The sequence below is a fragment of the Macaca fascicularis genome, chromosome 5 (assembly GCF_037993035.2).
Source record: "Macaca fascicularis isolate 582-1 chromosome 5, T2T-MFA8v1.1".
NCBI lineage: Eukaryota > Metazoa > Chordata > Mammalia > Primates > Cercopithecidae > Macaca > Macaca fascicularis.
The window spans coordinates 8,870,611-8,896,842 of NC_088379.1; the positions used below are offsets into that span (position 1 = coordinate 8,870,611).

The 26,232-nt window shown below is 44.6% G+C and overlaps 1 protein-coding gene and 1 long non-coding RNA gene across 3 annotated transcripts; one reads left to right on the forward strand and one right to left on the reverse strand.

Annotated features, from left to right (window-relative positions):
* Positions 1 to 1,823: 1,823 nt before the first annotated feature.
* TMEM128 (transmembrane protein 128) lies at positions 1,824 to 24,573 on the forward strand. 2 transcript variants are annotated; one of them, XM_065544782.2, is made up of 7 exons: positions 1,824 to 2,104; positions 2,191 to 2,371; positions 3,598 to 3,748; positions 13,901 to 14,042; positions 19,671 to 19,829; positions 22,229 to 22,337; positions 23,859 to 24,573. In XM_065544782.2, the coding sequence occupies exons 1-4, from the start codon at positions 1,978 to 1,980 to the stop codon at positions 13,988 to 13,990; spliced, it is 549 nt and encodes a 182-aa protein (XP_065400854.1). In that variant the 5' UTR covers positions 1,824 to 1,977; the 3' UTR covers positions 13,991 to 14,042; positions 19,671 to 19,829; positions 22,229 to 22,337; positions 23,859 to 24,573. The 2 variants fall into 2 exon arrangements, with proteins under 2 accessions (XP_065400854.1, XP_015305646.1); XM_015450160.3 differs by lacking the exons at positions 1,824 to 2,104; positions 2,191 to 2,371; positions 3,598 to 3,748 and adding an exon at positions 11,802 to 11,912.
* Positions 5,018 to 11,367, reverse strand: LOC135970878 (uncharacterized). The gene is made up of 2 exons (XR_010586744.2): positions 10,865 to 11,367; positions 5,018 to 7,671 (listed from the first exon to the last, which is right to left on the reverse strand). It is a non-coding gene; the product is annotated as an uncharacterized lncRNA (long non-coding RNA).
* Positions 24,574 to 26,232: the final 1,659 nt, after the last annotated feature.

Sequence of the window (26,232 nt, forward strand, 5' to 3'; positions counted from 1 at the left end):
CCACACATCTGCCCAAGGAGGGGTAGGGGGTTCAGACCCAGGCTTCTTCCCCAGGGGCATTCTCTGACTGGAAGGAGACCCTCCAGGAACCCAGCGCCCCAGCCCCCACTGAGCCTCCGGTGGCTCCTGGCACAATAGTCTGTGGCACCTCCTCCTACGAGGCCCTCTGTGGGGTGCTGGGAGATTCAGACTTGGAAATGCGGGCCAGGGAACGGGGATCATGCTTCCCTGTCTCCCCACCCTGCGCTGAACAGTCGAGGAGACTGAGGGCGGGGCTGATACCCCACATGCTTACTTGGGGTCATTTTTGAGTCACTTTCGGTAGTTTGTGTCTTTCTAGGAGTGTGGCTGTTGTGTCTAGATGGTCTGATTTGTTGGTTTACAATTGTTCGTGGTGTTTTCATGGAATCCTTTTATTTCTGTCAGGTCGGCAATAAGGTTTCCTCTTTCATTTCTGATTTTAGAAACTTGAGTTTTTATTTATTTATTTATTTATTTTTATTAGAGATGGGGTCTCATCATCTTCCCCCAGGCTGGTCTTGAATGCTGGCCTCAGCGATCCTTCCAGCTCGGCCTCACAAAGCGCTGGGATGACAGGCGTGAGCCATGGTGCTCAGTCTCTGATTTCCGTCATTTGTGTCCCGTCTTTCTTTTCTTGGTCAGTCTGGTGAAAGATTTGTTAATTTTGTTATTATTTTCAAAAAACCCACTTTTGGTTTTGTTGATTATCTCTTTTGTTTTTCCATTCTCTGTATTTTTACTTCCCATTTCTACTCTCATGTTTATTATTCTCTTCCTTTTGTTTGCTTTGGGTTTAGTTCATTCTTTTTCTAGTTTCTCAAGGTGAAAGGTTAGGTTTTTGATTTGAGATTTTTCTTCTTTCTTTGAATGTAGACATTTACAGTTATAAATTTCCCTTTCAGCACTGCCTTAGCTGCATCTTGGAATTTTTGATATGCTGTGCCTTTTTTTTTTTTTTTTTTTTAAGACAGAGTTTTGCTCTATTGCCCAGGTTGGAGTGCAGTGGTGCAATTTTGGCTCACTGCAACTTCTACGAGGTTCAAGCTATTCTCATGCCTCAGCCTCCTGAGTAGCTGGGATTACAGACGAGCATCACCACGCCTGGCCCTAATTTTTGTATTTTTTATAGAGACAGGGTTTCACCATGTTTCCCAGGCTGGTCTCAAACTCCTGGACTCAAGCGATTCTCCCGCCTTGGCCTCCCACAGTGCTGGGATGACAGGCATGAGCCACCACGCTGGCCAGGGCTATGTATTTGTTTGCATTCTTCTCAAATTAGTTTTCAGTTTCCCTGATGGTCTCTTCTTTGACTCACTGGTTGTTTAGGAATGTGTAATTTCCACATATTTTTGAATTTCCCACATTTGCTTCACTGTTGATTTCGTTTCGTGCCAGTACAGCTGAAGAACACCTCTGCTTTGGTCTCAGTCCTTCTCCATTCACTGAGGCTCGTTTTGTGGCCTGGCATGTGGTCTGTCATGGGGAATGTCCCGTGGGCGCTCGAGAGGACTGTGTATTCAGCTGTTGTTGGGTGACGTGTGTGACAGAGGTCCATTCGGCGTACCTGGTTTCCGGTGTTAATCTCCAGAATGTTTCTGACACTAGAAAATCAGAAGCTTTCCACCATTCCCAGCGCCCTGGCTTTGGGAGAGGCCAGTGAGCCTGTGGCTTGGGAGCCTGGTTGCGTGAGAGAAGCATGTGTGGGAATGCCAGGGGCCGGCTTTGAACCCCATTCCCCCAACATGATGCCGTGTGTGGCAGACGCCTGGCTTTGCTCTCTCAGGGTTCCATCTGCGGCAGGGGCTACTTGTGCCCCTGGCCTCATCAGCTCAGGCTGAAGGCGGCCCTGGTCCTGGCCAGAGGGGCTTTGTGGAACAGAAATAGACGACCTGGTGCAGGGGCTGAGCCTGGCCAGGACCTCAGCCCTGGGGGTTGTAAAGAAGGCCGGGCTCTACCATGAGCATCTGCACCAAGCTGTGCCCATGTCACGGTGTGCTCGGCGGCTGTCCTTGCATGGGTGCGTGGCCTGTCTGCGCTCAGGCTCCCTGCCTATGGGGCCCAGGCTCACAGAGGTGTGAAAGAGGTAAGCACAGCGCAGGCGCCTCTGAGCCCAGCCAGCCTCGCTTCGATGCTGGGAGGCTGACGTCTTCCTTCTTGTCTTCTGCCCAGGCCAGCTGCGGGCCATCCAGCAGCTGTGCTACTTCTACAGCACCGTCATGCCCAGCGAGGCCCAGTGTGTCATCTACCACGAGCTCCAGCTCTCCCTGGCCCGCAAGGTGGCCGACAAGGTGCTGGAGGGGCAGCGCCTGGAGACCATCAGTCAGCTCTACCTGTCCCTGGGCACCAAGCGGTGAGGGCTGGCTTTGTAGTGGTGGGGGCGGGGAGGGGGGCAAAGAGGGTGGGGGAGCAGGGCAGGGAGGGGGGCACAGGGAAGCTGGCCCAGGGCCCCAGCAGCCCCTCTCCTTGGGATCATTTGGTTCCTTGGCATCAGATGCTTTGAGTTGGTGGGCCTGGGGTCGTCCCAGGGCTGCTGATGGCCTGTGACTCCCAGCTTGAGTCTCCCTTGGGTGACACGTCTTCCTATCCCTGCCTGCACACCTCCCCAAAGGTCATCTCAACCCCAGCAGAGGCAGTACGTGCATTCTGGACCGTTCTTCCTACTATGATGGCTTTTGTCATCTGACCTCTGCCTGCCCCGAGTCTTCACTCCTGGCCTTCATCTGTCCCCTTAAATGTGACCACAGCAGCCACCTGTGGCTTCTCTCCCACAGAAGACAGAGCCAGTTGTGTCACCTGCTTCCCTGGGGCAGGTTTTCAAGGTCTCACATCCCATATGTGGCCCACTCGGCTTCCCCAGAGCATCCTGACTTGTTAGGGTAATCATGGCCCTGGCCACCCCACCCATAGGGCCCGGTGACATTGCTGCAGTCACACCTCCTGGAGTGTCGGACTTACTGAGAGAGCAGGGAAGGAGCCAGATTCCATGGGGACCCGGGAGACTGGCTCCAGTCTTGGCCTCAGGTTCACAGAAGGAAAATGGGTCAGTGTGCTAGAACCATGCTTCTCAAAGTGTGGTCGCTGGACCAGCAGAGCAGCATCCATGTCACCTAGGAGCTTGTGCCGAGTGGGAGTTCTAGGGCCTGCCCCAGGCCTGTGGAGCCGGAAGCTCTGGGGGCAGGGCCAGCAAGCTATATGGACAGGCCTCCGGGTGACTGTGATGCCTGCACACCTTGAGAACCATCAGCCCAGATAGCCTCTGAACACTAACGGCTCCTGGTGCATCTGGAGAACACACAGGCCATGTCTGGGAGGCAGGGGAGATGGACTAGCACACTCCTCCTGCCACAGGGCAGCATGATGCTCGATTCCCTCAGAAGGATGTCCTTCATCTTTTCCACGCCGTGTGTGTTCACCCTGGCCCTCCCAGCAGCCTGGGAAGGGCAGAACACTGCACACACAAGAGAGCCGTTCCCAGTCCCCACATTCCAGATTAATCTGTCACCAGACCCACGGGAGGAGGCAGACTGGTTCCAGGAGGATGAGAGCCCTTGTTCTGACACCTGTATCTGATTCCAGGGCCTACAAATCCGCTCTGGACTACACCAAACGAAGTCTGGGGATTTTCATGGACCTCCAGAAGAAAGAGAAGGAGGCGCATGCCTGGCTGCAAGCAGGGAAGATCTATTACATCCTGCGGCAGAGCGAGCTGGTGGACCTGTACATCCAGGTGAGTGGCAAGGGATGCAGGAGGGACCCTGTGCTGTTCACTCTCTGTCCATCCATCCATCCATCCATCCATCCATCCATCCATCCACCCACCCACCCTTCCATCATCTATTTACCTGTTCATCGTTCCATCCATCCATCCATCATCCATCCATCCATCATCCGTCCGTCCATCCATCCACCCATCATCCATCCATCCATCATCCGTCCATCCATCATCCATCCGTCCATCCATCCACCCGTCATCCATCCATCCATCATCCATCCATCTGTCCATTCATCCATCATTCATCCATCCTTTTATCTTCCATCTATTCACCCGTCTATCCATCCACCTGTCCATCCACCCATCTATTCATCCTTCCATCATCTATCTGTTTACCTGTTCATCCTTCCATCCATCCATCCATCCATCATCCATCCATCCATCCATTCTTCCATCATCTACTCATCAACCTGTGGGTCCTTCCATCCATCCATCCATCCATCCATCCATCCATCCATCCATCCTTCCATCATCCATCCATTCACCTGTTCATCTTTCCATCCATCCATCCATCCATCCATCATCCATCCCTACGTCCATCCATCTATCTCTGTAAATACCTGACAGAAATAACTTAAGCAGACCCTGGGAATGACCTTTATGGCAGATGCACCTGAATATGTGTTCTAGGCTAGGGAATCCAGGAGTGGCCAACTGGAGATTCTTTCCTTGTCATCTGAGCCCCTGTCCTGTCCTATGGAACACAAGCTGTAGAGAGGATCGAACCCTTGAGTTTTGGGTTGCATGAAGGTTGCTAGGTGTAGAGTGGAGGTTGTTAGGGAGAGGGTGTTAAAAGATGCTATATAAGCTCTATGCCTTTCAAAAGCAGTTGCAGTTATCCAGGCCAGGCCTCCATCACTGGACTCTGTCTTGTATGTAACACCCCATGTCTCATTTTCTCTGTCTCTGGGTCTCTTCTTTTGCCTCTTGAACCTGGTGGCATCCCCACTGGAATAGGGGTTTGGCACAACAGGTGTCTCCCTGATTTCTTTGTATTCTCCTAGCCAGCATTTTCCCTTGGTCAGGACCTCCCTCTTGTTTCTCTTTCCCTTTCTCAGCACTGATTAGGTCATTATTATAAAGATCTTGCAGGTAGGGTTTTAATTAAAAACAACAGGGTTTTCTAAGTGGGTTCCATGATGGGCCATGTGATCAGAAAGCCTTTATCATAGTTTTATGGATGATAACATCAGGCACAGCCATCATTCAAATATACAGGGGTTGTTTTGAAAGAGAAAAAAATGAGTCTGTTTTATTTGATCATCTGCAAACCAGTAACAGACCAAGTTCCAGGCACTGAACAATCAGCAAGTGACAAGATTGACAAGGCTGCATGGTTTACCTGGGAAGGGCAGTCAGCCAGGACCCATCTCCATTTTCCTCTAGGTTTGCCAGTCTAGTAGTGACCCTCAACCTGAATGGCAGCAATTTAATAAAAGAAATTGTCCTCCCACAGAACTGGAACCCAAATGTTGCCACACAGCCAGAAATTTCAGGAGTGCCTGGAACACTTACATAGTCAAACGTCCTGCCCACCAGGCCTCTCAGTCGAGGCCAGTTCCCTCCTACCCCTCCCCTCTGCTTTCTGGTTTTAGGAACTGTCCTTTTCCCCGCTCCCGATATTTTGCTTGAGACCAGCACCTCTCTTCTCTGTTCTTCTCCCCAACATCCTGTTTCAGAAAACAACACGCTGCCTATGTCCTTAGAGGCTCACTCGCAGCCCTTTTCTGCCAGTGCAGCAGACAGCTGTTGCACTCACATTGGCTTCGCTTCTGTGAGAATCCCCTCCATCTCGCTGCGTAAACAGAATGCATCCGGAGAAAACCCCAGGCAAAGTGGCACAGGTGCTGAGAGTCAGAAGTAGGGCAGGCAGGCACTGAAGTGGTGAGTTCCACAGGGATGACGGCAGGCACACCATATGTGACAGATGCACAGTGTCCTCAAAGCTGCATCACGAGCTGTCCTGGGCTTCACACTCACTCAGGCTTGATGGAAATCCTATTTTTCTTTCAATCTTATGAAATAGTTCAGAGGAATTCTATTAGATCTCTTTCTGAAAAACTGTACATGCATTTTATGATGATAATGATTATTACTGTCATTATTATTATGATCGATAGAGACAGGGTCTTATCATATTGCCTAGGCTGGTGTCCAACTGTTGGGCTCAAGCGATCCCCCCGCCTCAGCCTCCTGAAGTGTTGGTATTACAGGTGTGAGCCACTGTGAACGGCCCAATATTACTGTTGTCATTACTGTTATTATTTTGCTTAGGCTGTGTATTAGTCAGAGTTCTCTAGAGGGACAGAACTAACAGTGTATATATATATACACACACACACACACACATATATATACACACACACATATATATGTATATGTACACACACATACACAAATAAAGGAGAGTTTATTAAGTATTAACTCACACGATCACAAGGTCACACAATAGGCCATCTGCAGGCTGAGGAGCAAAGGGAGCCAGTTCAAGTCCCAAAACTAAAAAACTTGGAGTCTGACGTTTGAGGGCAGGAAGCATCCTGCACAGGGGAAAGATGTTGGATGGGAGGCTAGTCCAGTCTAGCCTTTTCACGTTTTTCTGCCTGCTTTATATTCTAGCCGAGCTGGCAGCTGATTAGATGGGGCTCACCCAGATTAAGGGTGGGTCTGCCTTTCCCAGCCCACTGACTGAAATCTTAATCTACTTTGCCACATCCTCAAAGACACACCCAGGATCAATGCTTTGCGTCCTTCAATCCAATCAAGTTGACAGTACTCACCATCAGAGGCTGGTTAAAGTTGGTGACCTTTGCGGGTAGAACCTCTCACAGTACAGCTAGTTTGAGTAATGAATGGGTGAGGAAAACTTGGCTCACTTGAAGATGGTTCAAGTGATTTCTACCACACAGTATGTCCCCTAAGTGAAAGACACTAACATCAGGAACACTTCCCACGAAATATGCTTTTCCATTTAGATCCCACAGGGCAAGCCCATTCCAACTCTCTTCATCACAGGGTATGAGAAGTAAGAAACAAAACGTAGGTATGAACATATGTTGAACATGATCAAACTTAAAAGGCAAACACATTGGGAAAAAAGTAGACTTGCCACATATCTGAGGTTCAAAGACAGCCTTGATCTATCAAAATATGCAAAAATGAAAATTCCAAAAGGAAAAAGATATATGCATACTCGATTAACATACAAAAATCTGTTAGCAAAGAAAAGCAAATTAAAATGGCAGGTCCCTATGGCCAACAACTATCACTTGGGAAAAATGTATCAAAATGATAAAGCCCACTGCTGGTGCAAACATTGAAGATGGCCTCTCCTGCCCTCTGCTGGTGGGAATTTAAACTACAATAGTATGGTAAGTCCTTTCTGGAGCTTGTTTGAAAATATCAATCAAAAGTCTTTAAAATGGCCGGGCGCGGTGGCTCAGGCCTGTAATCCCAGCACTTTGGGAAGCCAAGGTGGATGGATCACAGGTCAGGAGATCGAGACCATCCTGGCTAACATGGTGAAACGCCGTCTCTACTAAAAATACAAAAAATTACCCAGGCATGGTGGCCGGTGCCTGTAGTCCGGAGTACTTGGGAGGCTGAGCCGGGAGAATGGCGTGAACCCGGGAGGCAGAGCTTGTAGTGAACGCAGATGGTGCCACTGCACTCCAGCCTGGGCGACAGAGCAAGGCTCTGTCTCAAAAAAAAAAAAAAAAAAAAAAAAAACCACAAAAATTAGCTGGGCATGGTGACATGCACCTGTAGTCTCAGCTACTCTGGAGGCTGAGGCAGGAGAATTGCTTGAACCTGGGGGCAGAGGTTGCAATGAGCCGAGATCGTGCCACTGCACTCCAGCCTGGCAACAGAGGAAGACTCTGTCAAAAAAAAAAAAAAAAAAAAAGTCTTTAAAATGTTTGCATCTTTTGATCTAGTGATTCCAGTGCTATAGCTTTTACCAGGGGAATAATCACAGCTCTGTAGAAACAGACACACATTTTTATTGTTTTTATACAATGAATGGAAGACCTTTCTAAAACTAGCTTTCTTCTTGGAATGAAGAACAGTATCCCAAATGATAGATATTAACATTAACATTTACTGAGCACTTCCCACATGCCAGGTGCTTTCTAAGAGCTTTACCTGTATTCTCATTCCTGGAGGTGCTCATAGAATACCTGGGGACCAAGGGGGCAGCTACATGGCACAATGAGAGAACAGGGTGGTACTGGTCTGGCCTCAGAGTTGCAAGTAACAGAAAACAACTGAAATTAAAGTTAATTTGAAAAAAAAAAAAGGAAAATTTAACCATCTGTAAAGTCTCAGCAATGGATAATAACAGTTAAGATTTATTGAGAGTTTTCTATGGGCTGCTCTAAGGACTCTGCATGTATTAATACTTTTAATCTTTACCCAGTCCTATGAGGTGGATATTATTCTTAACCCCATTTTGCAAGTGAGGAAACTAAGGCAAAGAGTGGATAAGACGCTTGCTCAAGGTTGGAAGAGTCAGTAATGACAGGACCGGCAATGACAGCCAGGCAGGCAGCTAGCTCCAGAGCTCAGTTCCTTAACAGGGTTAACTAAGGCTTAGCTAGATCCGGGAGGCGGTGCAATGCTACCAAGACCTCTTAGCTTGCCTCTCAGCACTTTCTTCCCACGTGGGCTCCCGTTTCCAGAACAGCAGCCCCCAAGCCCAAACTGACCTCACAGCGCACCATATCAAAGCAACCGTGAACATCTTCCCAGCCTAAGACCTGGACTATAAGAGGTCTGTTTTGGGTCTTGTACCCTCCCCTAGGACAGGGTCAGTCTCTGGAAACTGAGCAGGACCACTATAGAAAGCAGTAGTGGCTTCTCAGAGGAAGGGTTGTAGGCAGACACGTGTATGTCCATATTGAAGACAAGTTAGCTGTGCTCAAGGACCTGCTATGTGCTCGGTGTTTGCAGGGCACTGGGGCATACTAAGACATGGTTGGTTCTCCCAATCAACTGGGGGAAACACAGGCAAAAGGAAAAGAGCAATAAAGCTTGGTAATTCTCGGAAGAGAGACATGAACAAAGAGTAGCTGGAACCCAGGGACAAGGGAATACTGATCAAGGGGTGAACAGGCGCCAGATCTTGACAGCCCGGCAGGCCAAATAAAGGAGTAGTGAATAGTAACTACTGATGTTTGGAGGCAAACTATGTATGCCAGGCACTAAGCTAAACGATAAACATGTATCTTCACTCCAATACCTGATGTTTCACAGATGAGCAAAACTGATACTCAGAACAATAAAATAACTTGCCCAAGGACCCACAGTGATGGAGGCAGGATTCAACAGTCTATAAACACCTTGGATTTCACTATGTTGCTAAGGGGAGGCCAGCAAAGGTCACAATGAAATTCATTGTTTCCCACAAGTAACCCACATTGAAAATGAAAACGTCTTAATTGGTAGCAAATCTGGTATCACATATCTATCTATAATTAGGGTGCCACAGTACACACATTGAAGGGTTTCTATTCTTTTTCTTTCTTTTTTTTCTTTTTTATTTTTTTGAGAGAGAGTTTCACTCTTGCTGCCCAGGCTGGAGTGAAATGGGCAGTTGTGGCTCACTGCAGCCTCCACCTCCTGGGTTCAAGCCATTCTCCTGCCTCAGCCTCCCAGGCAGCTGGGATTACAGGCGCTTGCTACCACGCCCAGCTAATTTATTTATTTATTATTATTTTTTTAGTAGAGATGGGGTGTTTCACCATGTTGGCCAGGCTGGTCTCAAACTCCTGACCTCAGGTGATCCACCCGCCTCGGCCTCCCAAAGTGCTGGGATTACAGGCGTGAGCCACTGCACATGCCCAAAGGGCTTCTTTAATGGACCTCAGAAATGAAGATGTGGTCATTAAATACTGGAATTTTTCCAACCTGCTTTTAAGTATCAATATGGTGTGCAAGTAGTGCCATTTAAAATTGCAGAGAAAAAAACTCTGGAAGGATTTCAGATCCAAATTCAAAGGCCCCGAAACCACAAAAGGAGAAACCTGATCTGACCTGAACGTACCATGTATGGGAACCTGGGATAGCGGCGATGCTCTTGGGAGTATTCAGTTACCAGGGAGGCCCTGCACTGACCCTTTTTCGAGGAGACAATCAACAGAAGATTGTATTTGATGGGACAAATTCACTTCCTGTTAACAAGGCTTCTAACCCTGTACGAGAGAGAGAAGAAGGGAGGGCAAAGACTTTAGTTGGCTTTGAAGAAACAAATCCAGTTCTTTAGGAGTCTTGAAAGAAAAAAAAAAACCAGAAAAAAAAGGAGGTATTGTTTAGAAAGGCCATATGATCCACCCAGCTGTTAAATCCTGTGCTCCAAAGGGTGAAGAAAGGCTGAAGAAATGATAAATCAGTAGAGATTTGGTACTTCTCTCTCTCTCTCTTTTTTTTTTTTTTTGAGATGGAGTCTCGCTCTGTTGCCCAAGCTAGAGTGCAGTGGCGCAATCACTGCAACCTCCTTCTCCCAGGTTCAAGCGATTCTCCTGCCTCAGCCTCCAGAGTAGCTGGGATTACAGGTGCTGGCCACCACGCCTGGCTAATTTTTGTATTTTTAGTAGAGACAGAGTTTCGCCATGTTGGCCAGGCTGGTCTCGAACGCCTGACCTCGTGAATCACCCGCCTTGGCCTCCCAAAGTGTTGGGATTACAGGCGTGAGCCACCGTGCCCAGCTGGCACTCTTTTCTTGAGTATTTATTACTTTCCTTTTACAAACACCCCAACACATAGTAGATATTAAACAGTGCCTACTAATTCAAATTTTACTTCCTATGTAGCTCACTGGCTCTCCACCCCTGTATTCAATCCACCTGAAATCACTCTCCCGCTCTCCCACACTCCAGCAGAATAAACTGCCCTTTACATGTACAGTGCTTCTATTATGCCCCATGTACAGAGTTTCTATTATGGCACTGTATTGAAGCTGCTTCCTCTACTAGATTCTTACTTCTGTCCTCACCACTTTATCACATGCAGCCGCTCAGAAAATGTTGGCTATACTGATAAAGTGCTTTCACAAATTTATAAATACAGAGTTACCTTGTAGTACACCTCTGTGGTTTTCTTTGGACCAGGAGCTCCTCACGTGCAAGGCCATGTCTTACTCATCTTTATCTCCACTGCTGGCATGGTGCCTAACAGCTCCTAGCAAATAGTAGGTGCTCAGCAAACGTTTGCGTGGTTAAGCCCACCATTTCTCAGCACATGACTCGGTGGGAAAGGGTTGGGAGAGTAATACGCGGGATTACTGACGGAGAAAAAGTTGTGACCTCGTAACACACAGTTCGTGGGCGTGAGTAGTGTGGAAAACGGCAGTTTGCTGGGAAAGTAATTTAGTTCCCTCGGTTCAGGCTGGGAGGATTTTTCACAAGTGGCGAGGAGAAGGCTCACGTGAACCACATACAGGTGCTTCTCACTGAAAGGCACAACAAATCTAGAGCCAAGTGTAATAACGAAACGGGCCCCAAGAAGTTTATTTAATGCCCAGGGGTCCTCAAGTGGTCACTGCCAGGCTCTAGCATCCTGTCCAGCAGGCCTTTCTCCTCCTTTCAAATCTTGCTGGGCGACTCCTGAAAAGCAAAAGTAGGAAAGAAACTGGGGGCTGAGGATGGAGGCCCGGACAGAGGGTATCTCTCCTGCTCTGGCACCCGGGAGTCTGCGAGGGCTTCGGAAGCGCAGCGTCTCACGGTCTCGCATCCCGGACCTGGACGCATCCTGCGGCAGCGGTAATCCTGGTCCTTCTGGGCTTCCATAGGTCGGAATAAACTTGGGAACCTTTCGACCCGGAAAGCTCAGTGTTTTAAAATTCAAATCGCACCTGCCGACGTAAGAGCGAAACCCTTCAGGCCGACTCAATCCTAGCTGCTCGTTAACTAAAACCGCGAAGAGAACACAGTCTCCAATCCGAACGCCAGGAGGCCCAACTCCGGAGCCGACGCCGGAAGCGCTCTACCTGACGTCACTTCCGTCGCGTTTTGGGGCGGTACCAAGATGGACTCTTCACGGGCCCGGGAACAGCTCCGTCGGCGATTCCTTCTCTTGCCGGACGCCGAGGCCCAGCTGGACCGCGAGAGTAACGCCAGGCCGGGTGAGGCGCGCACCAAGCCGCCCCGAGGTTCTCAGAGGCGAGGCGCTGGAAAATGGCCGGCCTCCGGCGGCCCCGGCCCAGTCTGAAGGGACCGAGTTTCGGTTTTGCAAGTCGAATATTTGATGTCAGGGAAGATCCTTAGAATCGCGTAGTGCTGTGCATCGTCATCTCAGCTGCGCTTCAGAATTCTCTGGAGAGCTGATTTGACACCTGTTTGGAAATATCGGTTAAAATTAAAAATACCCACCGGTTCTAAGTCTTAAGAATTTACCGGAAACATGCCTGTATCGCAGTGCACAATGATGTGCGCAGTGTTTCACCTCTGCATTGCTTGCAATAGCGAATCACTAGAAATACTTGTCTTGCCTGTCAGCAGAAGGCTGGTTAAGTAAATTTGGATATGTGTATACATGACACGCCAGGTCGACTTGTATGTACCAATGGGGATGATTTTCAAAGGGAAGTGCGGAACACTATAGTATGCCGCCATTTGGGTACAAAACAGGTAACCTGTGATGTATGTTCACCTGTAGGTGCATAGAATAATGAAAGAATTCAGTAGAAATTGTAAGTGGTGGTTGCTTCTGGGGATTAGATCTGAGGTTAAGGATGGGAGTCAGATAACTCATTTTGGATATTTGTAACCCATATGTTTTAAAACCGTGTCCATTTATTACCTTTTCAAAATAAACATGAATTACCTGATGCCCAGGCATGATGATGTATACATTTTGAGGATATTCCAGAATATTATGAACATGCTTCGTAGGGTTTCCGATGGTCATCTAAAGGCCCAAAACCTCATATGTGGACCATTCATTCTCACGTGAACATAGAGGGCATGTCAGAATCCTCGGAAAACTTTCTAGAAATCATCCATCTGACCCAACCCCCATCCACCCTTTCTTTCGGATTGCGTTCCAGACAGGAAAAATGACTTGTCCATCACCTGTCTAGACAGGGCTGTGCTGGAACTAGAGCTCTGGTGTGCCGTTTCCACTTTTGAGCTGTGTTTAAAGTAATGATTTAGTTATAGGCTGGGCATGGTGGCTCACGCCTGTAATCCCAGCACTTTGAGAGGCCGAGGCAGCCTGATCACGAGGTCAGGAGTTCGAGACCAGCCTGGCCAAAGAGACCAGCCTGGCCAACATGGTGAAACCCGGTCTCTACTAAAAATACAAAAATTAGCCGGGCGTGGTGGCAGGCGCCTGTAATCCCAGCTACTCGGGAGGCTGAGGCAGGAGAATTGCTTGAACCCGGCAGGCGGTGGTTGCAGTGAGCTGAGATGGAACCATTCCATTCCAGCCTGGGCGACAGAGGGAGACTCTGACTCAAAAAAAAAAAAAATAGAATTTAGTTATAAAAGTATTCTTGAAAGACCACAAGTCCAGTTCATGCGCTACCATTTGCCTTTGGCATTTTTCCTAATCAACAGGACTAACTCCTTTCCTAGAAGAAATGTGAAACATATTAAAATTCTTACATTTCCAGGTGGCATTGTTATTTCCGAAAGACGATGAAAATGTAAATTTGATTTCAAAATATATTTAGAGGAAATAAATTGACTGTATTTGTTAGTGGGCTCTTATTATTTTTTGTAAATATAAACCTATCTCAAGGGTTTTTTTTTTTTTTTTTTTTTTTTGAGACAGAGTCTCGCTCTGTTGCCCAGGCTGGAGTGCAGTGGCCAGATCTCAGCTCACTGCAAGCTCTGCCTCCTGGGTTTATGCCATTCTCCTGCCTCAGCCTCCCGAGTAGCTGGGACTACAGGCGCCCGCCACCTCTCCGGGCTAGTTTTTTGTATTTTTTAGTAGAGACGGGGTTTCACTGTGTTAGCCAGGATGGTCAAGGGTTTTACAGAAGAATTTATCATGGAAGAGACTCTGGTTCCTAGCTCTAGGAAATTATTTTATTTGGCTTAAATTAAGTGTAATTTTTCCTCGCAAAATTATGGTAACTTAATAAGTTGAAATCTCCCTTATCTGCAGAAACCTCCACAGCTGTTCAGAAAAAGGAGAAACCTCTTCCAAGACTTAATATCCATTCTGGATTCTGGATTTTGGCATCCATTGTTGTGACCTATTATGTTGACTTCTTTAAAACTCTTAAAGAAAACTTCCACACTAGCAGGTAAGAAAACTTTATTGCTTCATAAATTAAACGCATGTCTGATTTTTCGTGTTATATTTTGTTAGTTGAATTCTTCAAACAGTAAGCACCTACTCTGTGCCAGGCCCTGTGTTGGAGGTGCTGGTGATACGAAGATGAATATGAGATGGGGATCAAAGGGTACATATTTTTAGTTGTAAGATGAATAAGGTCTGGGGATCTAATGTACATACAGTATGGTGACTATAGTTAATAATGCTGTATTGTATACTTGAAATTTTCTAAGAGTAGGTCTTGTGTCTTCCCCTGTTCCCTGACCAGTGGTAACTGAGGTGATGAGTGTGATGATTAACTTGATTGTAATCATTTCACAATGTGTGTATATATATATGTATCAGGTCATCACATTGTACATCTTGAATATATAAAATTTTAATTTGTCCATTATACTTCAATAAAGATGGAAAAAATAAAACCAATGGGAGGGTGTGTGCTCTGGGCATACACAGTAGAGTGGAAGAGAACTGGAAGTTATTTTTGTGCAAATAAATATATTGTAGGATGACGAAGGTAAGAAATTTAAGAAGGACCTAATCCATTTGGGGAAAAAAGGAGGGAGAAAGACTGACTGAAGGTCTTCATGAAGACCAAGTACAAGAGTACTGGGAGGAAGGCTTGAGAACTGTGGCCGGTGAGAACCGGGTCTCAAGGTTGGTTTCAGAGGGTACTTACAGCTGACAAGGTAACTACGGGGTGTGACTGCGTTGGAGTGCAGGTGAAGGTCAGCAGTGGGAGGAGTGCGAGCTTTGTGGCCAGGCCAGATGTACAATAGTTCCTCATTCGCAGGGGCTGAGATCCCTTCAGTATAGTCTCCAGAGCTGACATGGAGGAGAGGGTTGGAATCATATCCTAGGGTCCTTACTGCACATTGGAGAGTGATGTGGAGACCCTCAGATAATAAACGGAAAGGAGAGGTATGTTGGTGAGCAGCAGAGCTGGCATTGGGAGGGCTGGTGTGCTTAGGGTCAAGAGTAGTAATTTGGAAGTACCAGTGGGGTTAGGAAGATGCAGACAGGACTGTGGTCCTCTGGTATCACAGCAGGACACATGATTTCTCCTCAAGGGCCTTCAGGAGGAGCAGTGATTTCTGGCAGGGGAGACTGTCGAGCCACATGGAACAAGCCCTCGGGAAAGTAGGCAGAGGGGAGTTTATTTAAACTGTCCTCTACTTTCTAGGGGAGAAACTTTCCCTAAACACTCCCATCTTCTGCCCTTCCCTGTCACTCACTCCTTTTTGGGAGGTGGCGTGACTGATTGAGTGTGTGATGAAGAATTGGACGAAGGTAGCTCAGCACCTTCTCCTGCACGTCAGCTGCCTGTAGGAAGTGCAGACTCTGGTCTGCCTTCCCATGGTGTCATTTCACGGGGGCAGCCCTCACAGGAAAAGGTCTCTAGGTTTTCATTTTGACCTGGAACCCAGTGGGTAAGCCTGCCTGTTTCTGGGTCTCAGAGACCCGGTATTAGGAAGTGCTTTGTCACCACTCACCAAAGCCATATTCTTCCCACCGCTGCATCAGTATAACAGACATTTAATCTTCATCAGCTTGACTCAGTCATCTGTCTTAGAATGTGGGCTGGGAAAAGAGAGATGGATACTTTATTTTTATTTTGAGACAGGGTCTTGCTGCACTGTCACCCTCCAGTGGTGCGATCATGGCTTACTGCCTTGACTTCCTAGGCTCAAGTGATCCTCCCACCTCAACCTCCCAAGTAGCTAGGATTATAGGCGCACACTACCATGCCTGGCTAATTTGGTTTATTTTTTATAGAGACGAGGTCTCTTCATGTTGTCTAGGCTGGTCTCAAACTATTGGGCTCAAGTGATCCTCCCACCTTGACATCCTAAAGTACTGGGATTACAGGTGGGAGCCACTGCACCTGCCTGGAGGGGAGGGATACTTTAATCACCACCAACAGCAGCTGCTCTTTCCTTCATCAGAGACTTTACGGAACCTGAGACATGTTTGGCTGTGGGTGCCAAACACATGGAAGGTGCATTTCTAGCTCTCCAACAGCTCACTTTAGGCTGCAGCAGACAAGTGACCAGGCCTCATGTGTGCTCTGTAAATGTAGGCGCAAGGTATTATGGGAGCGTCTAGGAGGGGTACCTAGTCCAGGTCAGCCTCAGGACTGAGATCTTTTTGAGGTTTTAGGAGATGTGAGATAACTTCTCTATTTGTGTCCTTTTATTGGGTATTTCTGGTAGTTTAAATAAATGGCAGAGTAAGAAATGATCACACATAAGATGTTTGGGGGCAACTGCAGTGAAGTGGAGTGCCCAGGACCACACAGCTGCTGTGTGGCGAAGCCAGGACGCAGACAATGGGACCAGGGCTGTGGGGGTTGGAAAAAAAAAGTAGAAGTCATAAATCTGTCCTCAACAAGGTGTCATCTTAGAGAGAAAAAGGCATAAATGCATTCTCAAAGGCTGAGGATTTTGAGTCGCATTGTTTTCTTGGGAAGGACTCATTAAGGGGTGTTGGAGGGTATTGAGCAGCCATGAAATGAGAGGGCGGCACAAAAGACAGTGCTGGCTGAGTTCTGCTTTTGGAAAATGGCTAAAATGGCTTGTTCCTCTGACACCTGAGGTGATTTCTTTTTCTCCTGGCTGTAGCCTAGGTTTAGAAGCTTGAGGCCTTAAGGTTCTTTATATTGTTCAAAGATAGGAGAGCAGGGCCGTATTCAAAACTGAAAAACACTGTGATGCTATAGAAATCACAGTTTAAAAAACTCTGCTTGTGTGCGTCAAAATCAACTGTGGACTTAAAAGCAGAAAGCAAAATTAAAATCCCAGATGCTCGGGCCCAGAATTTTGGAAACTGCGGACTAGGTAGTTTCTCTTAGAAAGGTGCAAGGTGATTATGATATAAAGCCAGAGCCGAGGACCACTGACTGATAGTATTATATTTTGTTCAGGCAGTTTAAAAATTTTTCTTAGGCCGGGCACGGTGGCTCACGCCTGTAATCCCAGCACTTTGGGAGGCCGAGGTGGGTGGATCAGCTGAGATCAGGAGTTCAAGACCATCCTGGCCAACATGGTGAAACCCCGTCTCTACTAAAAATACAAAAGTTAGCTTGGCATGGTGGTGTGCACCTGTAATCTCAGCTACTCAGGAGGCTGAGGCAGGAGAATCGCTTGAAAACGGGAGGTGGAGGTTGCAGTGAGCCGAGATCGTGCCATTGTACTCCAGCCTGGGTGACAACAGCGAGACTCTGTCTCAAAAAAAAAAAAAAAAAAAAAAAAATTCTTATATCCTTTACCAGTATGTGCTTTTCAGCCTTTTGTTATCACCCCTAAGGAGTCTTTTTAGACATTTTTTTTCTAATCATCCCTGTGGAATGTGGAGTTAGATAAACTATATATTCACTTATATACTGCATGCATATCTGTGCTTTATACATACAATTAGAGCCAGATTTTTTTCTTCACTTTGGGGGCAATACTCCCCACAGTGAGACTGCACACTCTAGCAGAAGAGAGGTCTTTGAAGACTCCTAAAGATGAACATGGACATTTTTTCCTCATAGATATAACTTGAGTGATGGCCGGGCATGGTGGCTGATGCCTGTAATCCCAGCACTTTGGGAGGCTGAGACAGGTGGATCACTTGAGGTCAGGAGTTCGAGACCAGTCTGGCCAACATGGACATGGTGAAACCCCATCTCTACTAAAAATACAAAAATGAGCTGGGTGTGGTGGCCGGCGCCTGTAATTCCAGCTACTCGGGAGGCTGAGACGGGAGAATTGGTGAACCTGGGAGGCAGAGGTTGCAGTGAGCTGAGATTGCGGCACTGCACTCCAGCCTGGGCAACAGAGCGAGACTCTGTCTCAAAAATAAATAAATGAAAATAAAAATAACATGAGTGGAATAATAATGATTATGATTGAGGGTGAGCTGTGAGGAGCACTTTGCTGACTACTTGATTTAATTCTTACAGCTATTCTGAGTTAAGTACTGTCAATATTTCTGAAACACACGGAGGTTAGGTAATTTGCCTAGGGTCACAAAACTAGTCTTACTCAAGTTAAGATTCAAACCCATATAGACAGATTTCAGAGGCTGTGCTCTTAACCCCTTCACTCTGCTGCCTCTCATGACTCCGAATCTCAGAATTGCATCGTCATAAAAAGCCTTCATGGAATCTGGAACCTTGCATTATTGGAAGCTCACTTTGTGCCTTTGTAACTTAACAGTTGTAGCCATCCGTTCTCCCTCTCTCTTCCACGTGGACTGTCAGGCTTTTCCCATAGTGAAGCAGATGATGATGAGATATTGGATTGAGTTGGGAGAATGGGAAAGGGACCTCAGTCCCCAAGTCCAGCTGGGGTGGAGGGAAGGGGTTGTCCAGGTTGCCTCACACTGGCTGAATCAGATCACAGGCAGACTTGGAAGGGAGTCAAAAGGCATTGGCATTGAGGGTGAGGTGGTGGGTAGAAGATATTTTGAAAATGGGAGAATTTCATTTAGGAATCTTTTATGAGAGAAAATTTGAATTATAAAGTCCACTTAACTTGGAGGAATGAAGTTTCCCAGTGATAAACTTCTTTAATCCTGTCACACTCAAAACTTCAGAAACAACCAGAAAGCCACTATCTTCCTTGTATTTTTGTTTTATTTTATTTTATTTTATTTTTTATTTTATTTTATTTTATTTTATTTTATTTTTTTATGGAGACAGAGTTTCACTCTTGTTGCCCAAGCACTCCAGGCTGGAGTGCAGTGGCGCCATCTCAGCTCACTGCAGCCTCTGCCTTCTGGGTTCAAGCAATTCTCCTGCCTCATCCTCCCAAGAAACTGGGATTACAGGCACCTGCCACCATGCTTGGCTAATTTTGTATTTTTAGTAGAGATGGGGTTTCTCCATGTTGGTCAGGCTGGTCTTGAACTCCTGACCTCAGGTGATCTGCCTGCCTCGGCCTCCCAAAGTATTGGGATTACAGGCGTGAGCCACTGTGCCCAGCCTCTTCCTTGTATTTTTAAAGAAAATGCATTGTCGTGATCAGACTTTTCCCTTGGTTGGTTGGCTGATGAGAGTGTATATGTAAATGCATGTATTTCAGGTCTGTCTTTTCATTCTTTCCTGAGTTGTGTGTCTCTTTTTCTGACCCCCATCTTCCATAGATTGAGACTTTCTGAAAGTCTGGATTGTTTAAGTATGGCTTTTTCTGCACCACTTGATATTCTTAGAAGTAGATTTTTTTTTTTTTTAAAGACAGAGTCTCACTCTGTCGCCTGGGCTGGAGCGCAGTGACGTGACCTCGGCTCACTGCAACCTCCGCCTCCCGGGTTCAATTGATTCTCCTGCCTCAGCCTCCCGAGTAGCTGGGACTATAGGCATGTGCCACCACACCTGACTAATTTTTTATTTTTAGTAGAGACGGGGTTTCACCGTGTTGGCCAGACTGGTCTTGAACTCCTGATTTCAGGTAATCCAGCAGCCTCGGCCTCCCAAAGTGCTGGGATTACAGGAGTGAGCCACTGTGCCCGGCCTCTTAGAAGTAGATTTTTAAGCTGTTAATGAAAACTTTTAAGATACCCGATGATTCATTAAGTGCTGTCAGCCCTCTTACTGTTTTTATCTCCACAGCTGGTTTGTCTGTGGCAGTGCCTTGTTGCTCGTCAGCTTATCAATTGCGTTTTACTGCATAGTCTACCTGGAATGGTATTGTGGAATTCGAGAATATGATGTCAGGTATCCAGCCTTGATACCTATTACCACTGCCTCCTTTATTGCAGCAGGAATTTGGTAAGTTAACTTTGAAATGACTAACAGGAATGAACAACAAATTTTTTTTGATCAGATAGTGATATACTTGGTCCAAACTTTGAAAGAAAAACGGTATAACAGAAAAGTAGTCTCCTGGTCATTCATGCTCTCTGGTTCCCTTTTCATTAGTATCTCTTTCTCCTTCTATTTATGGATCTAGTTATTTAAAGCACAGATGGTGACATTCTGTACATATTTTGCATTTTGCTTTTTAAATGTATCTGACATACAATACATATAGAAAAGTGGAAAAAACTAAAATGAATGAATTAGTGAATGAATTCTTATGAAGTGAGTATTGGTGTAAATCGAGCCAGCACACTGGGAACCCCCTTCATTCTCCCTCATAGTTCCTACACCTTCCCTCCTGCCACAGGTAAATACTGCCTTGACCTTCATGGTAACTACTTGCTTTGCTTCATTAGGTATTCTATTTTTGTTTCATCTACGCTTTTGAACTTTATAGAAAGGGATTGGTACAGGGTGTATTCCTTCACATTGAGCTGGCTGTGTGCAGCATTATGTGCAATTCTTTCATATCGTCGCCCGGAACAGTGACTCATCTTCATTGCCCTTTTGCATTCCATTGTTTAATTGAATCCCAGTTTCTCTTTTCCATTGTTGATTGTGTTTAGATTTTTTTCAATTTGGGATTACTATAAAGGATGCTATAAAGAGCATTCTTGTATAAGGCTCTTGTAGCACCAACTGAAGTTGGTGTGTGTGTATATGTGTGTGTATATATATATATATATGTACCCCAAGGGGTAAAATTGTTGGGTGTACATACCTTTGACTTCAGTAAATCATGCCAAACTGCTTTCCAAAGTGGTTGTTCATCTTTTTTTTCCTTTTATTTTTCAATGGATTCTTATAGTTTGGGATTCTTCCATAATGGTACTTATAGATGTTTCTCATTCTTTTAAGCAGTTGCATAGTTTTCACAGCATGGACATATCATGATTTATGTAACCTGTCTTCTGCTGTTGGACTTAATTATATTTATACTCAAACAATGCCACAATGAATAACCTTCTTCATAAGTTAATTAAGTACTCAATGAAAAGTACAGGGTTTTTTTGGGTTTGTTTATAAAAGTAAGACTTGCTCACTGAGGAAAAAAAATCTGTAAATTACAGAAAAACACAAAGGAAATACATCCTATGATCCAACCAGAAAGAAAACTAGTTTTCCTATGTTGTGTGTAGCTCTTTAGTTTTTTCTTTCTTTATATCAATTGACTTTTTTTTTTTTGGAGGGAGACAGGGTCTCACTCTGTCACCCAGGCCAGAGTGCAGTGGTGTGATCACAGCTCACTGCAGCCTTGACTTCGCAGGCTTAAGTGATCCTCTTACCTCACTCAGCCTCCTGAGTAGTTAGGACCACAGGCACATACCTCCACACCTGGCTCTTTTTTGTATTTTTTGTAGAGATAGGGTTTCGCCATGCAGCTCAGGCTCGTCTCAAACTCCTGGCCTCAAGCCATCTGCTTGTGTCCGCCTCCCAGAGTGCTGGGATTACAGGCGTGCACCATGACCACCCCAGCCTAATTGAATTTTTATTTTGGAAGAACCACATACCTTTATACATATTCAGTTTAAATACATTCTTTCTATGACTCACTTTCTGTAGTTGAAGTTCAAAGTTGTTTGACAGTGTGATACGGTTATTGTTAACTTTTTTAGTGATGTGGCGGCATACAGATAGGTTGTTTTACTTTTTCCCATAAGGCTAAGGCCATCTCCAGAAACATTACTTTGTAGACAGTGTGATTATAGTTATTTGATACTCACACTTATCAAAATATTATATATTAAAACCAATAACTATCTGAACTTATTTGAATATAGTTTTCCCTATTCTGTTCTTAGAAATTTCAGTCATTAAAAATCATTTATACTTAGAAAGTTTTTAATTTTACTTTGATGACAGGAATAGTGTTTTTCTCAATGAAAGATATAATAGCAGCTTATAAATGATAACTGTTTTCATTCTGTTTTTAAGAGAAAATACTTTGATATTTTTTACCGTGATAATTTAGTGTGTGATTTCATAAAAACGAGCTGTAGCCATTTAAATTCTTGTTCAGGTGCAGAAACTAAGAGACTTCAGTTTCTATTAAGCCATGTCAAGTCCTATTAGGAGACCTTTAGTGGTTTCAGTTCCAGGGCCTTCTTGAAGAAATTGTGATAATTGTGTAAGTATATCTAGAGTTTTCCTTTTCAGCATTGGCTAAGTCACGTAAGAGAATTATGATACATAGAGATAGTTGCTGACTGGATGAACTTTTCCACATTGAATTCTTTAAATCTAGATTCTAGAGTAAAATATATTGATGCATATCAGAGTCGTCAACTGTGTATTTGTTGTTTTTTCAGCTTCAACATTGCTCTATGGCATGTGTGGTCATTTTTCACTCCGTTGTTGTTGTTTACCCAGTTTATGGGGGTTGTAATGTTTATCACACTCCTTGGATGATTTTTGAAGGTAAGATATCTGGAATGGTTTTTCTAAAAATGAACTCGTTTGAAAAATGTCTTTTATGACAATTTTGTTGTCCACACTAGAATTATCCATCCGTTGACCTCTGAAATAGAAGGGATTGAGACTCTTTGTTTTTTTCTTTGTAGACAGGGTCTTACTCTGTTGTCCAGGCTGGAGGATAGTGGCATGATCACAGCTCACTGCAGCCTTGACCACCTGGGGGCTCAAGCAATCCTCCCACCTCAGCTTCCCAAGTAGCTGGTATTACAAACATGTGCTACCATGCTTGGCTAATTTTTAAAAAAATGTTTTGTAGAAACAGAGTCTCCCTATGTTGCCCAGGCTGGTGGGGATGGGGGACTGAGACTCCTTCTTTTGAAAAAGTTGGTTCTAAGTTACTACTTTTTAGAAAAGGTACACTGCCTTTCAAAGACCTCATAAAGACAGGATTTGCACCTTCCAATATAGTTAAATTCACACATTAGACCATTTTATGTTGAGATCATATTAATTTCTGTCAACTTACATTCAATGACTGTTGGCTAGATCATTCTTAAGAAATGGGAATACAGGAAGAATGGACAATTTTACCCAATTGGGAAAAAAAAATCTGCCATCTTCTAACTGTCCTGACTTCCTCAGAAAAATGTGTTGGAGGACACAATCAGCTTTGGTTTGGTGTTATTCATAGAATTTCTGCCTCCCCTCAGATAACCCCATCCTGAGATCTGCTGCCTTACACAGTGGAGGCTGTTTTCTGAGTGTCGGATAACTGTGTTATTAAATAAGTGTATATTGAGAATGCTCACTCCAGATGCCTAGGGGCATAGTGAAAAGGACAGAGTGCCTCCTGTCAGGTCACTTACATCAGAACTTGCAGAAAATCTGCTTTATACAGCAGTTGACAGGTGTGGAAACTGAGGCCTATGGAAATGAAAGTTAATACACTAAATTTTCAAGATGTTAATGAAAAACTGACATTTCTGCCAACAGCATGCTCTCTCTATGGGATTTAAAGGAAGGTCAGTGGTAACCATGTACAGAAGAAATGGACATAGTCTCATTGTTAGCAGTCTGAAAATAGTTGCTAGCACCTCCATGCCCGTTCCAATGTCTGCAGCCTCCTTCATGCACCCGCTGTGTCTTGGGATCACTGGAAGCCCTCACTGGAGGCCCTTCATTCCTATACACTTGTGGTGCCACAAGCGGCTCTGGGCCTGGAGGAATCCTGCACATCTCAGAACACTTCCTCACCTGACCCTGTCAGCCATCTCTCTCCTCATGTTCTCAGCCCCTTCTTTGGCTCTTCAATTTTGAGTTTTTACAGATGTTTGGGAACTCTTACTCTGACATGGATTTATAATTGGTAATGGAGACTCAGTGTTGTAGATCACAGAGTGAACTATGCTTTTTAGTGTTAAATGCAATAGCTTAAGGTAGAAGGTTTTCCTTGGTACGTAAATACTGGTTTTCTTTCAGATTTAAGGACATATACTTTTTTTTTTTTTTTTTTTTTTTTTGAAGAGACAGGGTCTTCTATGTTTCCAGGCTGGCTTTGAACTCCTGGGATCAAGTGATCCTCCTGCCTCAGCCTTCAAAGGAGTTGGGACTACAGGCCCACGCCACCGTGCCTGGCTGGACATGTAAATTGGAAGTGAATGGTTAAACATCCAGCTGGCTGAAAGTATGGCGGACCCTCACAGAAAAGCTACAGTGTGTTTTTGCAACTATGAAGTGAATGGTTTCCTGGGAAAAATTGTGACTTTGTATAACTGTTGTTGAAATCAGAATAAATTATATTTCACTTGCATATTCTTAAATTATTAAAATTTTCAGAAGTCAGTGATATAGGAATACTATTTTGCAATGCGAATCCATTTGAATATTTGGAGAAGGTGGTTTCATTATAGGTGCATAATGCACTCTTAATATTTTAAACAAATAGTTCACTCTTCCATTTAAGGGATAGCAGTTCCTTATATAAAATGACTGGATGTGTATAAAGGAATTATGTTGCCATGTGCCTTTAACCAGCTTTAGTAATTACTATAATCTCATATTTATGATAGTTTTGTTAGGTACAGGACCAAATGAAAGTATTTTACGTTTTCCCATCACTTTAGATTTTATCATTGTGTAAATTACTGGGTTTTTAGCATTTCCTAATGTGAAGTTTTAGTCATTTTTAAGTATACATATTTTTTTCTGTACCATTTAAATAAAATATTTTTATAACTTTCTTGTGAGTTTTGTTCATGCAAACTTTGGAATAACTTCTGGTTTTTAGCTATTAGCACTTTGAATTAACTATATAAATAACAAGGGCTCTGTTCTTCAAAGACTTTATAAAGACAGTATTTGCACTTTCAAATGCAATATGTCTGCATTTAATCTAAACAGCATAAGCATTGTGACAGAAGGTACCTCATGTTGATTGTTTTCTCTGTAAGGTGACTTCTAATAATGACCTGACTTAATCACCACTTGTGTGTGTGTCTGGTTCAGATCATACCCTGCCATTTACTAGCTGCAAGACCTTCAGCAGTATAGATTTAGTATCCCTAATTTCAAAATCTGAAACTTTTTGATTGCTGACATGACACTCAAAGGAAATGCTCATTGGAGCATTTCAGGTTTTGGAATATAATGCAAATATTCCAAAATCTAAAACAGTTGTGGTCCCAAGCATTTCAGAGAAGTAGTAGTCAGCCTGTAGTCTTTTTTCAGCTGTGAAGTGGGAATAATATCTGTCTTCTTGTGGGTTGTGGGTAATAGTAATAATGTTTGTGAAACACCAATTACAGTGCCTGACACACAGTAGGTGTCCACTCAATAAATGGTAATGGAGAGGGAAAGAAAGGGAAAGCAGAATCTAGGATCAGGAATATCACATCCGGTTATGACATTTGCAAAAGGGAAAGTCAGGCATGATGAGTAGACAGAAGCAAACCCAGTTTGTGGTCATGGGTATGTGCAGGTGTGGCGAGAGTGTCATTTAAAATAGGGAGCAAGGCCAGGCGAAGGCCATAATCAGGCAGCTGAGTCAGGCAGTGATGAATCAGGCAATGATGTCAGGGTCCAGCATAACTGAGGCTGCAGCTCTGGAAGGTAGGGCATTTGGATCAGATCCCCTGGAGGGAGCTTGGGTGAAGAGTGCCCCATGTCAGCCTTCACACATTTTCTATCTGTCTTTTATTATTATTTTTTTTTTTTTCTTGAAGTGTGTGCTTACAACATGGATAGAAATCTAAGGCTGGGATGTGTTTAAAACAATTAGTTAAAATCTAGTTTCCCAAGTGCTAATAACTGGCCAATTAGGATGGTATGAAGATTATCCTATTACTTAAAAAGAGACTTTTTGAGACAGTCTTTAACTTGTCATAACATGTCTGAACAGGATGTAGTTTGAGACACTAAAAAGGATAAGACAGCAGTTTGGAAAGAGACCACATCAGTGCAACATGAATTCTGCTAAAATCGAAGCAAGAACAAACATCAATTTATTGTGAAGCTTGGGTGAAAAAATGGTGAAATCATTAATGCTTCATGAAAAGTTTATGGGAACAATGCCCCAAAGAAATCAACAGCTTACAAATGAATAACTTGTTTTGAGAAGGTAGCAGATGATGTTGAAGAGGAAGCCCTCAGTGAGAGACCTTACACGTGAATCTTTGAGGAAAAAATTAATCTTGTTTATGCCCTAATCAAAGAGGACTGATGATTAACAGCAGTTAACAATAGCAGAAACAATAACCAGTGTCATAGACACTGAACAATTGGTTCAGGTTACACAATTCTGACTGAAAGCAAACTTTCCACTTGATGTGCACCAAAACTGTTGTGCCCAGATCAGCTGCAAACAACAGCAGAGCTTTCAATGGAAATTTTAAACAAGTGG

Excerpts from the sequence above, each read along its gene's own strand:
- TMEM128 (XM_065544782.2), top strand. The coding sequence starts at position 1,978 with ATGAGCATCTGCACCAAGCTGTGCCCATGTCACGGTGTGCTCGGCGGC. Across the intron at positions 2,105-2,190 it reads CTCACAGAGGTGTGAAAGAG|GCCAGCTGCGGGCCATCCAG; the intron begins GTAAGCACAGCG and ends TCTTCTGCCCAG. Across the intron at positions 3,749-13,900 it reads TGGTGGACCTGTACATCCAG|AAACCTCCACAGCTGTTCAG; the intron begins GTGAGTGGCAAG and ends CCTTATCTGCAG.